Source organism: Camelina sativa, chromosome 3 (genome assembly GCF_030686135.1).
Source record: "Camelina sativa cultivar CO46 ecotype springtype chromosome 3, ASM3068613v1".
In the NCBI taxonomy this organism is placed as follows: Eukaryota; Viridiplantae; Streptophyta; class Magnoliopsida; order Brassicales; family Brassicaceae; genus Camelina; species Camelina sativa.
In genome coordinates, this window is record NC_141882.1 from 25,440,296 (window position 1) to 25,455,023 (window position 14,728).

At 35.1% G+C, this 14,728-nt stretch overlaps 2 protein-coding genes, 2 long non-coding RNA genes and 1 pseudogene across 4 annotated transcripts; 3 read left to right on the forward strand and 2 right to left on the reverse strand.

Moving 5' to 3' along the window:
- Positions 1-2,248: 2,248 nt before the first annotated feature.
- Positions 2,249-3,921, forward strand: LOC104777707 (uncharacterized). Its single transcript, XM_010502005.3, has 2 exons — positions 2,249-2,930; positions 3,430-3,921. The coding sequence occupies exons 1-2, from the start codon at positions 2,586-2,588 to the stop codon at positions 3,673-3,675; spliced, it is 591 nt and encodes a 196-aa protein (XP_010500307.1). The 5' UTR covers positions 2,249-2,585; the 3' UTR covers positions 3,676-3,921.
- Positions 3,922-4,473: 552 nt separating this feature from the next.
- LOC104777708 (ferritin-like catalase Nec2) lies at positions 4,474-6,383 on the reverse strand. The gene is made up of 3 exons (XM_010502006.3): positions 5,780-6,383; positions 5,409-5,634; positions 4,474-4,967 (listed from the first exon to the last, which is right to left on the reverse strand). Exons 1-3 carry the CDS (start codon positions 6,106-6,108, stop codon positions 4,599-4,601), a joined length of 924 nt encoding a protein of 307 aa, XP_010500308.2. The 5' UTR covers positions 6,109-6,383; the 3' UTR covers positions 4,474-4,598.
- Positions 6,384-6,923: 540 nt separating this feature from the next.
- Positions 6,924-7,623, forward strand: LOC147947683 (uncharacterized). Its single transcript, XR_015587251.1, has 2 exons — positions 6,924-7,082; positions 7,309-7,623. It is a non-coding gene; the product is annotated as an uncharacterized LOC147947683 (long non-coding RNA).
- A 1,204-nt stretch (positions 7,624-8,827) lies between these two features.
- LOC147947684 (uncharacterized) lies at positions 8,828-10,346 on the reverse strand. The gene is made up of 4 exons (XR_015587472.1): positions 10,028-10,346; positions 9,483-9,752; positions 9,148-9,406; positions 8,828-9,062 (listed from the first exon to the last, which is right to left on the reverse strand). It is a non-coding gene; the product is annotated as an uncharacterized LOC147947684 (long non-coding RNA).
- A 2,243-nt stretch (positions 10,347-12,589) lies between these two features.
- On the forward strand, positions 12,590-13,513 carry LOC147947685 (uncharacterized protein At2g29880 pseudogene; annotated as a pseudogene).
- Positions 13,514-14,728: the final 1,215 nt, after the last annotated feature.

Consider the following 14,728-nt stretch of genomic DNA (forward strand, 5'->3'; position numbering starts at 1 on the left):
GTTTTGGAACAGTTTTGTGGTGCTTCTGGCCAGAAGATTAGCCTTGAAAAATCTAAAATTTTCTTCTCTGCCAATGTTTCCAAAGACTTGGGTAAACTCATTATTGAGGATAGTGGTATTAATGTTACACCTGATCTGGGTAAGTATCTGGGAATGCCTGTTTTACACAAAAGAATGAACAAAGAGACGTTTAATGACATTTTTGTAAGAATGTCTTCACGGTTGGCGGGGTGGAAGAGTCATTCTCTGAATCTGGCTAGGAGAATAACGCTTACGAAGGCGGTCTTCTCGTCTATACTTGTGTACTCTATGAGTACGATTCTGCTCCCTCAGTCTGTACTGGCCTCTTTGGACAAAGTTCTACGTTCGTTTCTCTTGGGAAGCATAGAGGACAAACGAAAAATGCATCTTTTACCATGGGAGAGAGTTTGATTGCCGAAACAGGAGGGAGGTCTAGGCATTAGGACCACCAAGAATATGAACAAGGCACTAATTGCAAAGTTTGGTTGGAGACTTCTTCATGACCAAGAGAGTTTGTGGGCATGTGTTCTTCGGAGTAAATATAATGTTAGGGATAGTTCAAGTTTACACTGGCTGTTGGTGAAATCAAGATGGTCTTCGACATGGAGGAGCATTGGAATGGGTCTTCGGGACGTTGTTCTTCACGGTCTGCGCTGGGTGCCTGGTAACAGGCAATTTATTAAATTTTGGTCGGATAAATGGTTATCTAATGTACCGTTAAAGGAGTCAGTGATTGGGGTTTTGCCAGTGGCTGAGGAGATGCTGACGGTTAGTGACTTGTGGAGGGATGGTGTGGGCTGGGATTTTGCCAAGATCTCTCCTTATCTTCCGCTTGATAAAGTTTAGAACTTACAAATTATGTGGTGGATAAAATCACGGGTGCTCAGGATCGTATTTCTTGGGGAGAAACAAGGGATGGGAGATTCTCCGTTAGTTTGGCGTATGCTATGCTTTCGCGGGATCAGTCTCCAAGACCGGATATGTCATTACTCTTTAAGCTGGTGTGGCGTGTACCAGTTCCTAAGCGAATACGGGTTTTCTTTTGGTTAGTTGGTAACAGAGCACTCATGACTAATGAGGAACGTCACCGTCGACATTTGTGTGACTCGGCTATCTGTTCGGTGTGTAAAGGTGGATGGGAGACAATTATTCATATTCTGCGTGATTGTCCGGCTATGCGCGGAGTGTGGGAGCGTCTGCTTCCGCCGCAGAGACAGCAAGATTTCTTTGTCAACTCCCTGTGGGAATGGGTTTATACAAACTTGTCGGATGCACGGATAGTTGATAGAGTCCCATGGCCTATTCTGTTCTCGACTTCCGCCTGGTGGGGCTGGAAATGGAGGTGTGGTAATGTCTTTGGGGAGAATAAGAAGTGCAGGGATCGAGTGCGATTTCTTAGAGATTTAGCCAGAGAGGTGGCACTTGTGAACCAGAGAGGGGAAGACTTAACTAAGAAGCGAACTCGGGTTGAGCATATAATTGGTTGGCAGAAACCGAGTATAGGTTCGATGAAGATGAACACTGACGGGGCTTCACATGGTAATCCAGGTCCCACAACTACAGGAGGCGTGTTACGGGACAGTGATGGACAGTGGTGTGGGGGTTTTGCTTTGAATGTGGGTCGGTGTTCAGCAGTTCTTGCAGAGCTTTGGGGAGTTTATTATGGTTTATGTACCGCTTGGGATAAAGGAGTTTCGTGCCTTGAGCTGGAGGTGGATTCGGCTGTAGTAGTGGGTTTTCTAAACACAGGGATCAGTGATCTTCACCCCCTGTCTTTCTTGATACGTCTGTGCCACGACTTCTTGGTAAAGGACTGGTCAGTCCGTGTTACTCATATTTATAGGGAGGCTAATCGTCTAACTGATGGATTGGCTAACCATACTTTTTTGTTACCACTTGATTTTCACTCTTTAGATTCTGTTTCGTCTGAGTTGGATCAGGTTTTTCGAAACGATGTATTGGGCTCTTTGGTCCCACGGTCTATTATAATGTAATTTTAATTTTTTTTTAATAAATGCTGGGAGACATTAAAAAACAAAGTTTTGTGTTCTTTACATTTTGTATCAAACCCAATATGGCAATATCCAGTTTATCTATTGTTTAAGTATATGATATTGGGCCTTAATTATACAGCATATTGGGTCTCATTTAATTTACCTACGTTTAGAAACTAGAATATTCGATTGAGAAAATATAAAATAAAAAGTGGTTCTAATTAATTATTCGCACAAGCCGCACGTGTGAGTGATCCTAAAAAAAGAAATAATGAATTATTTTATTTTTAATTCAGGTTTTGGCCCGCCGCTGTGGTTCTTGAGGCATCTTTTTACCCTTACTCATCAAAACCACATTGTTCTCTCATCTAAACCGTCGGATCACAATCCACGTCATCAATCCTCGTGAAATTAACATTCGACGGTTCAGATCTGATCTCAAAGACGGTACTGCTTCAAGCTCATGAGTCGAACCTTCTCTAACCCTTTTCTCTTTCTTCTCCTTCTCCAAAAATTCTCCAGGAAAATCGAATTATTTTCTCGGGAAAAATCTTGTAAACTGAGAGAAAGATGACTGACGGTAAGGACTTCAAAGACAAAGAAGAGCCTGAGATTCAAGTTCTAAGCGACGACGATAGTGATGAAGAAGAGCAAGTTAAAGCCGGTGGTGAAGGAGGTAGCGACGACGACGAAGGTGAAGAAGATGGAAGTGAAGGAGATGATGATGATGAGGAGGAGGAAGACGATGACGATGATGATATTCAGGTCTTGCAGTCTTTAGCTGGTCCTCCTGTACAATCAGCGGAAGATGAAGATGAGGAAGGTGATGAAGATGGAAACGGAGCTGACGATGATGATGACGACGACGATGACGATGATGATGATGATGATGATGATGAAGATGCTGAAGATGAGGTATCAATTTAGTTGGATTTGTTTCAATTGATTTAGGGTTTTTGTCTCTGAGATGAAAATTGTAGATCTAGGGTTTTATATATGTGCTTCAATAGCTTTGAATCCTCTGTTTGAAGACTGGATCTGTTTAACCTAGACACCTTTTAACAAATTCTTTGAACTTTTCCTGGAAAATTTTATCTTAACTGTAATTAGAAATTGTTCTGTTTTATCCCCAAATTAGGGTTTATGCTTTCTTACCCTTAATAAAAAAGTGGGTTTTGGTTAAAGTCTCTGTTTTGTTTCTTTCTCTGTACTCAAATCAGATTAAAAGGTGTGAAGAATTTAGGTTTCCATGTTCATCTTTCAAAGTCTATACTTTTGTGGTACTTATCTGAATAGGGTTGTTCTTGCTTTTGATATTATAAACTGTTGTTTGGTTTAGTAAAGTTTGGTTTTAAGGTTTTGAAACTGAGATGGTGTTTATGTTTTGGTTTTGTTATGTGGGGATTTTGTGTAGGCGGATCTTGGAACAGAGTACTTAGTGAGGCCGGTTGGTAGAGCTGAAGATGAGGAGGATGCAAGTGATTTTGAGCCGGAAGAGAATGGTGTGGAGGAGGATATTGATGAAGGAGATGACGATGAGAACGATCACTCGGGTGGTGCTGGGAAATCAGAGGCTGCTCCTCCAAAGCGGAAGAGAGGTCCTGAAGAAGATGAAGATGATAGTAGTGATGACGATGATGAGAGACCTCCAAAGAGGTAGTATTCGAATCTGATAAGACAACACAATGAAACCAGAGAGAGCTTTTATGTTTTCTTTTTAAAAAAAAAATTTGGGTGTTGTGAGATTTGAATCATTGGTTGAGGTTTATGTAAGTTTATTATGGAGCAACGAGAGTAGTTTAAAAGTAGGGGCTCTTTTTTTTTCGTTTTATGCATTGCTGTTTCTATTTTTTCTTTTTGTACCTTTTTTTAGTGAGTCAATAACTAATGAATGTTTCTCCAGCAATTTACCTGTAGTTTCTAATGCTCTTTCTTTAGAGCTTCTTTTGCATTTTTGTGTATCTCTTCTAATTTAAACCTTTAGTTCAAAACACTAAGGTATTCAAATCTTTTCATAATAAGATCATCTCAACTCTCAACCAAACTTAATCCTATGTGAAGAGCAATGGTCATGCTGTTTAGAACGTAGGAATCGCAAGAAGTCTACGTTTACAATGCAAAAGTAGAGTTAGTAAGATAATAGCACCATACACAAGTACTCGAAGTGGCATGATTTGCTTTTTGTTGTTGCCGACTATTACATGGATACAAAAAGTCATGTTCACATTTCAAATATCATATAGATTCCTACCACACCTTGTTTATGTGGATATATGTCCCCTTTAGTTATATATAATTGATTAATTTAAATTTGGATTTCAGATCAAGTTCACAACCGTGAAGTAATATGCAACCACTATAAGCATTAGTTGACGCTTGTCGATGTTTGTATGTACTATTGAAAAGTATTAGAGACTTGAACAATGAACATGTTCAAAAATGATAATAACACTAAACAAACTGAAATTTTCAAACTTTTTTGAATTTTGAAAATTTATTTCTCACATGTATTACATTAATCCGACCATTACTATTTTGTAATCTCTCCTATAATTCCAAAGGAAATTAAAACTCCAGCTACCATCAGTAATACAACTTAGCTATATCTCCATTAGCTCCTTTAGGATAAAATCCACCGGGAACACTCTCATTTCCACTTCCATACACAATTCGTAGAATCTCCTCAGGTGTTCTATCGTAAGAGAGAGATGACTCATCACCCGCCAATACATTTCCAATCACTTTTCCTTCTGCGCCATCGGCCTTACGCACCATCAATCCCTCATCTTTTAGTCCGGCTTTTCCCAATTTGTTCCTTAACTCTGAGATCTTATTCGTGAAGGCCGCGACCGTGATATTATAAGGATGTATTATTTGTGAAGCCCGGGCATATAACATTGCTCTTATCACTGCGTCCTGGCCTGATTCTACTCCCAAAAGTCCTGCTACTAACTGAAATAGAGGTTGCCAAAAATATGATGTACACATGATGATGTTTTTTTAAAAAATCAATTAAGAATGAACTTATCTCTACTGTAAACTGTGTTTCTATTACTTTGTTTTTTCAATATAACAATTTGAATTATTAACATCTTTTGTAATTAGATGAAATTTTAGTCATAACTCGTAATGAGAACTTTCATTGTAAAAATGATTAAATATAAATCGGAATTAAAGAGAATAATGTATATTTTATGAAATCTTTACCTTAAAATCGATAGAATATCTCTAAACACATATACTGATGTAATAACACGTTAGTCAATTTTATAAAAGCCTAAACTACAAATTTTACAATGTGATTTTTTAAATATATTCCGAAAACCTTAGTTTGTGGTTGTAATATGAGATTATACCAATCAAGTAAAGATTTTTTTTGTCTAGATTTGTTACCTTTCTTGAGGATGGACATTTCAGTTTAGGGTTAGCGCCAACGTAGCCGGTGAGACCAACATAAGGGACCAAATATGAAGCAATGAGGTAATTGTAAGAATTGGCATAAGGATTGAATGGTGGCACAACTTTGTTTCCAAATGCTTTATCAATCACATTAGCAAATGATTCTTTACTCAAATCAAGTTGTGGTCTGGCAAATCCTTTCACCCTTTTCTTGATTGCCCTGCCAAGTTTAAGTTTTTTTTGGAGATGATGTCAATGAGATATATATACATAATAAATTAAATTAAAGAATCTCAAATCTATGAAAACAACACACTATACAGTCATAATTAACTACACTATATATAAAAATATAAACATTGTACCTCAAGTGGCCAACCTCTTGCCAAGCAAACTGCAAGATAACATCTCTTGTCAAAGGATCAAGATTAGCTTTCTGAGCTCCAAGAGGACTTGGCCCTCCCATCGTTAAATTAGGTGCAACTTTATCAAGGCCAAATCCCAATGCTCCGAACAAGAAAAATTCAGCTTCAAGATACTCCAAATTCAATGGAAACTCCAATAATTTCCTATCCTTATTTGTACAGCTCTTTTTCTCCTTATGTGGAGAACTCATAACTTGAAGATGATGAACGTTGAAGAAGAAGAACACCATCGAGACCAACAAGCTTCTTCTCACTTTGGTGATTGCCATTTTAAAAATATTTTGGTTATGATTTTTATTCTTTTTTTTCTTTATGATTTGATTTGGTTTTAATTTGGTTCGAAGGTGAAGAAGTATTTATAGAGTTTTAGACTTCAGGACTTGAGGGCATAGCAAACAAAATCTCCTCTTTCCACGTGGCCTTCTAGGTGGTAGCTGAGACTAGATTAGATAGAGTCAATATTCAAATCTTATATACTGACTGAGATTAGTTTACTAAAAAAGGAGCTGTGTTCAACAAATATATTTTTAGGGAGGGGGGCTGTATACGCTTCAGTCAAACACCAAAGTGATTTGTGTTAAAATACCTTTAAAAAAGAAAAACAAATCTTATGTTATTTAATGTTACTAAACGAGTGATTTGAAAATATATCTTAAAATTCATAATTATTAAATACATTTTGAGGATTTGATTTTTAATGACTTCAAGGGATTGTAAAATATCTCTTTAATTATCTCTTTAATTATAAGTACATAAATTAAAGAGGTTTTATTCCGTCAAACATTTAAAGTGATTTGATTTTTAATGACTATTTAATATGTTTTTGATGATTCTAGGACAGATGTTATGGTTTATCCTTCAAAACCACCTATAACCTTAAGATTTAGATTTTTATATATATTTTTTAGTAGGGTAATCCTCTAGAATTCACTAAAGTCCTTTAAAATCATTGAAAACCAAATCGACAAAGTGTTTTAAATAAAAATGGAATTTAAAATAAATGATCAAATCCCTAATTTAATAACATTGGATATCATTACATTTTTAGAATATATGATTGAGTATTACATCATTTGTTATTTTTACACAAATCAGTTAAAATGTTTGATTGAGCACATCCCATAATTCTCATGGTATTAGGTGAGAATTGGGATAATTTTACAATAAATCATTAAAACTTCTTCAAACTCACTGAAAATTTTCAAATAATATAAGATTTATTAGTATTTCATATTTTCTGAAGGTAACCAGCATGCTCAACTCTAAGTCGTAATTATTATTAATATCTTCCTTTTTGAATTTAAATTTTGAGATATACCCTTCACGTTTTGAAGTAGAAATAATGTATTAATAATATTTCTAATTTTTTTGTTTTCGTTTTTATCTTGGTATAGTCTTCCAGACAAATTGTTTCTTCTATCCAACCATTGAAAATTTAAAACTAAAATTTCCCCTACTGTTGTTGTTAGGTATACATCATGTTTTAAAAATCGCTAGGCGTTAGTGGGACGGTGAGGGAGGACCTAGCAATTAATCGGAAAATCGAATTTAAATTGGAGATTAGTTTTAGGAGTTTTATCTATATAAAAGTATAATAGATTAAATCTGTAACATATTACAATGAGTTAAGGCTGGTCCAGCGGTTCTTATGGGATTTGAATCCCACTTGTTTTTTTCTTATTTTTCTTTACTAAATGTAAAATAATCAAAATATCCTCGTCTTCTACCTCAGTCTCGATATGTAAACCTAATTTAAAGCTGCATGTTTATCTCTTTTGCAACTATTTGTCATTTTATCTTCTTATTCTTATAGTTTCAATCCTAATATGATAGATCTATGAAAGAAAATCATAGTTAGATATTCAAAAGTTCTCATATTTTTCTTTTTTGGTAATCCGATTTATTGGATGACTATGGTGAAATCGCGGCGGTAAGGAGCCGCCGAACGTGTAATCGGCGATTATACGGCTACCTAGGCCGAGTTTTAAAACAGCGGGTAATACAAGTCTAAATTTAACTAGTAAAGTATATATAATAAAATACTAATTTTTGACTCTAATTCGTGCTCTAGCAAAGCGGAAAATAATATCTTTTGTCAAAAGATCAAGATTAGCTATCTTGCTGAGCTCCAAAAAGACTTAAGCCTCATTTTCATTGCTAAGGAGTCTTGCATTCCTGTGGATCATATTATTCTTTTTTTTAAGGAAAGAAAAAAGACTCCTTAAAAATGCAAAATGGAATTCCTGAAGAGTGTATTTTTAGTATTATCCTATTATTTATTACTAGGTTGTGGGGTATTTGGCAACTTTTTTTCTTTTTTTCTTGTCTTACCCATTTTCTCTTTGGTAATTCTTTTGTTTTAAGTAGGAATAAAAAAAACATATACGGGCTACAAAGTCTCATATATATATATATATATATATATATACCATATCTAAATACCATTTGAAAACCATACAATGTTAAAAATTAATTGTCCAAACCATAAAATGTTATTGTCCAAACATTATTAATTTATAGAGGTTTTATTGTATTTGTAGCTCCTAACTATATAATATGGGTAAGCCCAATAGAATAAGTGGTTAGTTTTTTGAGTATGCCAATTTCGGTTAAACCCAAACTATTTTATCGGCTATCTTTAATACGATCCAAAACTTATTTCTTGTGCCTTTTTGTTTTGTTTGTTAATATGATACTCTACATAGCATATATGTATGTATATTCTCTTCTTTGTCTAGAATCTACTTTCCAAACAAAGAATATGTGAGAGTAAATCAACCGGGTCGAAGAAGATTGGTAGAAATTTGAGACTATGAAGACAATGTGAGAGTGATAATGAAGCGGTGAAGATGATGATCAGGGTCTGACGATTCCAGTTGATCTACTTATTCTTCCATGTAACATAGGCCACTATATATATATATATATGTTATATGCTAAATGCTTTGAAGGTTCTCATACTGTGATACTTGTGACGACTAAGATGCCCTCTTTTACAGGGTTGTTGGTGATCCTAGGTTTGACAATGTTGGATTTGATGAGTGTAAAATGCTGAGATTTAAAGAAACTACAACCGGAGATGAAACCCAAAACAGAGGCAGAGGTAAACCCAAAATAATATTTTTTATTATCCGGTGTGTCCTGTCCGGGCCTTCTTGCTTTGTCTCTCTGATGACTATGGTGGTGAGGCATGACCACTGATGTCATTACAACTCGTAGTAGACTAAATTATAGGGTAAATTGAGTTAGTGAGATAAAAGGAATTATATGTGTGGTACATATGCTACTCGGCCAAATAGTATACCTACCCACTGATATTTTAGTGGCTGGTTGTTGGCCAACGGTGGAATGGTTCTCTAATGTCTCTGAGGTCTGGTTATGGTCATCAGCTTCATTACAGCAGGTTGATGTCTGTGGGGGTAGTTGTTGGACTTCACTAACAATCCGAGACACAGTATATGTCTCGTACTTTGAACTGAAGTTGTAGCGGATAATTTTTAATTCAAACTCGAATGTCCTCCCATTTAACTCGGTGAATATTTTAGGAATCCCATCCTTCATTACAGGCTATAGAAATGCGTCAATCTTATTACAAAAATATTACATGAGCTGTAGGGAAGGGTGAGGTTAGTTTGTGACAAACCTAAGAGTCAATCAACTCTGTAACTGCAATTTTTATCAATTGGGTGGTGGGTTCATCAAGCATGACGAATATTGTTTTCTCTTTACCGTCTGAGACAACCAGCCCCACCCGATTCTTGACAATACTAATAGGCTCACCAGAGCAGCGTTTGCAAATTAGGGAAGATCCAGATTTGAAAAGCTTTAACCCACACTTGCCACATGCAATGTATTTCAACCCACGTTCAACCACGATCTCTACAGTGGAAGTTGTGCAGTAGAACTCTTTCTCCTACATTTATAATAGAATTCATGGGTCATGGAAATGAGTATAGGAATGGAAATAGTGGAATTAGAATATCAAATTGACATGTTTAGTTGAGGTGGAGACAAATTTTTGAGCCTCTGCAATGGTACTTGTTTCAATTTTTTTAGGAGTTTTAGCTCCATTAATAACAGGTGGTACACCATAGGGAACTGAGGAGCTTTAAATGGAGAGGGATATATTCTCAAACAAAGAAAAGGAAAATAATTAGAATGTTGTAATTTTAGGTGTGGAAGATGAACCTTTTTGAACAAACTTTGATTGCTTCATACTCATCTCCTCTGTAAAAACGCGTTGAATATGTTGTGCTCAATGATAGGTTTCATGCATTATTAGGCAAACATGTGGATAGGGAGGTTAAAATTTGCAGTTGAAAAATAAACAACAAACAAATTGTGGGAATGCTAAGTTGGGGGAGGTAAATATTTGGGGAAATTTTCGATTGTTTACCTCCATAGGTTGACAGCCGTGATTATTAGAATTGTTGATTTACCAGCAATGGAAGCATATAACTTCCGAAATTCAACTGCACAACCATCCCATACCATGATGCGAACATTGTTACCACTGCATATTTGGGTAAATTGAAATGTAGTAGGTGGAGGGGAGGGACTTGCAAAAGTTAGATGGGATGAATCAAAAACTTACTCAACTAGATTAAAATATAAAGTATTTTTTCTTCTGAGAATGTGTCATCTAAACTGCTCTCTTGAATCTTTGTTAGTACCCCTACAACATCTGGTAGGTGAATATTTACATGTTAAGGGGATGAGTAGATAAATATATGAGCAGATAACATGATGATAAACAGAAATATTAAGGATACACTACCAGGTAAATGTTGATTAGTTCCAGCAAGAGTCTACAATTTTGCTATGTAGTCGAACCTAAACATCTCTTGTGGAATCACGGATGAGTTTACTTCTATGGATGTAAGGATAGTTCCAACCAAATATATAATAATGTAGGGATGATATTTAAGTTTGTATTGTGGGTAGCTAGTATCCACTTGGAATTCAGATATACTGTAGATAGTCCACTCTTGAAGATCATCCTAGAAGTGGTAAACACGGTATTGGAGTATAGAAACTTGGATTAAGGCAGACTGCAATATATATATATATATATATATTTTTGTTAGTAATAAGAATAAGTAAGATGAAAGCATGTATATAAGTATATGGGAAGCGTATATATAAATTTAAGTAGTAGAAAGTCTAATTAGTAGGATTTATGGAGTAATCGTCCAACAAATCATACATTTAAAAGAGATAATCAATTTTGAAACCAATTTAAAAGCATGGATAAAAGAGGGGGTGAATAAAAGAGGTATATAAACTTGTATTTTAGAAGATTTTAGAGTATTCTTAAAATCACTTGTTATTCAATTAATGATTATTAATAATCTTCTAAAATTATATGTTATGTCAACTTGGAATCTATGTAAAGTCATTTAAAATAATTTACAATCTCTTGTTATTCAATCAATGATTAACAAAAATTATTTAAAATCTACTATTATTCCAAAATATTACAACTTTTTTAAAAAATGCTACTTTGAATGATTCTACAAGATTTTTTTTTTTAGTTGAAAAATATGAGTACCAAAATCATATGTTTCTGAGGATTTCTTATATATAAAAAAGCAGTCAATACAACCCAACAGAGAACTCTAATCCCTAGTGAACCTGAAGCATCGTCTCTTTCTCTCTCTCAAAACCGTAACTTCTCCTCCTGCAATCGATTGAATCCAATGGCCAATAGTAATCTTCCTTGCGATCAACCTCTTGAAATCAGAATTAAAGTTGTTTGTTCATCATTCTGTCGTAGTGGTCTCTATGCTTGGGAATCTTAGGTTTACAGTTTCTCTTTTTTTTTTCAATAAACCTTGTATTGAATTTGGCTTGTACGAGCTCTGATGGAGTCCATTGGAACAGGCTCTTTTGCCACAAATATTTGGCCATGAAGTTGCAGGGTAAGTTACTTCTGTTTATAACCACATTTTAGTTTTGAATATGTAGAATTTGATGTGGTATTGAGTGTTATATTGTCGTTCTTAGTGTGATTTGGCAACATTGTTCTGGTGTTTAGCAGTTAGCATAAGACTAGTGTGATTTAGCAACATTTGAATTTGTCTAGGATCTTGGTATAGGCATTGGTCAAGTGTCTTCTATGATGTAGTTATTTATGAATTGAGTTAAGAAATAGACAACTGGTTTGAATATTGGTATTGTGTCCATGGATGTTTCTGCAGTATAGTGGAGAGCATAGGGGAAGGCGTAACTGAGTTTAAGAAAAGAGATCACATGAGAAAAGAAATCATTTTGTTTTTGTACTACGATTTGTCAGTGGATCATGGTTTATGGGCTTTTTATATTGTTTTCTTATTAGGGTTAAATTATTGGTGCATATATATATATATATATATATATATATCGATCTGTAGCTTTCTTCTTCCGTGCACAATTACTATCATCATACTTGAAGTTCATCTATGTTTCTGTCAAGGTCAGTTTTTCCTACTGAATTACTTTAATTTTTGTATTTCCACGTTTTGTATCATGAAATATATAAGAGAACATGGTTATAGCTAGTAGATACCATTGAAAGCAATTTCAAATCTAGTTTAGCTTAAAAACGTATTGACCATTTAATAATATTATGAATGTCTGGGGTCTATCAGAACTCATAGGAGTGTCTTTGTTTTTTTTTTGTATTGTGTGGCCATAGTACAATGGAAAATTCACAGGTAGTGGAAAAAAAATAAAAATCCATATAATCATTGGTTAGAACCTGAAAGCAAGATGTTAGTGCAGCTGCTAGTTGATGCAATTAATGATGGTTATCGTGATGCTCGTTGCAAGTTCAGCAAATTAACTGTGGAGACAAGAGTATTAGCAACTCTAAACAAAAATCTTGGAGTTAAAAAAACATATAAGGAGTATACAAATAGGATGAAGGTCTTGAAAGGTAGGTACAACGGCTTGGCAGAACTTTTCTGTTTCAGCTCTGGTTTTGGATGGGATCCTGAAACAAAGAAATTCATAGCTAAAGATGAAGTATGGGATGACTATTTGAAGGTAAGAAAGTATATAGTATAAAGTTTGTGAATATAGTAGTGTTTCTTATGTACCAAAATTACTAAAATGGTTTTTATGATTTGAATAGGCTTATACAAATAAAACTCATCTGCGTGATGAAACATTTGAAGATTTCAGAGATTTATACATGATATTTCAACAAATGTTGCAACAGGCATAAATGTCATGGGATTAGGTGATGCCATTGATGAAGATACATATCAAGTTGGAGACAATGAAAGGATAAATGGTTCAAATCGTAATCAAGTTGAGGATGATGAAGAGGAAAGAGCCTACGAAGTTTTTGCTTCATTAGAGAAAAGAAGAGGGGAAAAGCTACCTCATAGAAAGAAAGCTAGAACTGCTACACTTAATTCAATCAATAATTCTGATGAAGTGAACACATAAATTAGTCACCAGATTTTTGACATGATACAGAAAAGGTGGGAAATGGAATCTGAAGAAAAAGAAGCTGAGGATAAGGCTAATAATGTGTCGGAAGCTATCAAAGAAATTCCTGATTTAGAGGAAGATTTGCGTTACGAAGCCATGACACTCATTCACAGCTTAGGGATGAAATATGGGTTCGTTCATATGTCGATAGCAGATCGCAAGGGATAGATTATACAAAACCTTCGTAAACCATGAAAATGAAGGTTAATGCATGGACTGAAGATGATTTTCATATTCGATAATTTATACTTGTTTGTTTTCATTTTAGTAATACATGATGAGCTTTTCTTTATTCTTTTTATTTATTTAAGACTGGTCTTGGTTATTTCTTTCATTTTACATATAAATCAGATTATATTATTTTTCACTTTTATAGGAAAATAGAACCAGATATATCATATATGTATCTATAAATATATATTTCACAAAAGAAATACAAAACAAAGAATATGTATATATATACATGTTTTGTGCTAGGTACTAGTACTTAAAAATGTATACACGTTTATGCTATGTCAAAATATATTGATGTTCTAGTCTGAAACAACCCGACCCGTTTTTTTTAATACAATATATAATTAATTACGCATCACGTACTACTTAATTAAACTAACTCAAACCATAAGACATCATTAAACCAGAACGAATATACACAGCGGAAACAAACCAACATGTCATTAATATCATATCATCCCTAACCATTCTAACTGTCAACCTAGCATAACTCTATCGAAGGTTCCAACATCAATATCATAACCAACAACACACAAACGAGACCCTACATAATCCTCCTCCCCATCTCCATGATTCCACGTCACATACATGCACACCACAAACAACAATTGAGATGCGTAAGTATTATCACAAATACTTAGTGAGGCAATCCTCCCATCTACTGGACTATACACACAAGCAACTGAGAAACCAATGTTTAACAAACAGCAAACAAAATAGGAAAAACCAGTATCAGCCGTCTGCTGAAAAGATTGGTGTTGACCGACACCCCTATGGTGTCGACCGACACTCCTCCCCTGGTGTCGATTGATACCGACTTCGCAGACACGATCTGCTGGAAGCCAAAAGTCGCAAAACCGCTTCCCAAATCCTCCAAACCGTCTGAAACTCACCACAAACTCCTGTAAACTCATGGAAACCAACAACCAACCACAAGAACACAACACTAACAGCCACAAAACAAGCAAAACAAAGGATCCATGGTCATAAACTCACCTCTTTTGCAGGAAGATTCTGTCCAAAACTGACGAATCCAACACTCTATAGGGATTCTCCTTGGTTCCTAGCACAAGATCTCCACTCCTCCGAGACAGATCTCACAAAACAATCATTGAATCTCCAAAATCCCCCCAAGAACACTCTCTCTTCTCTCTTTTCTCTCTAACTTTTCTCTGT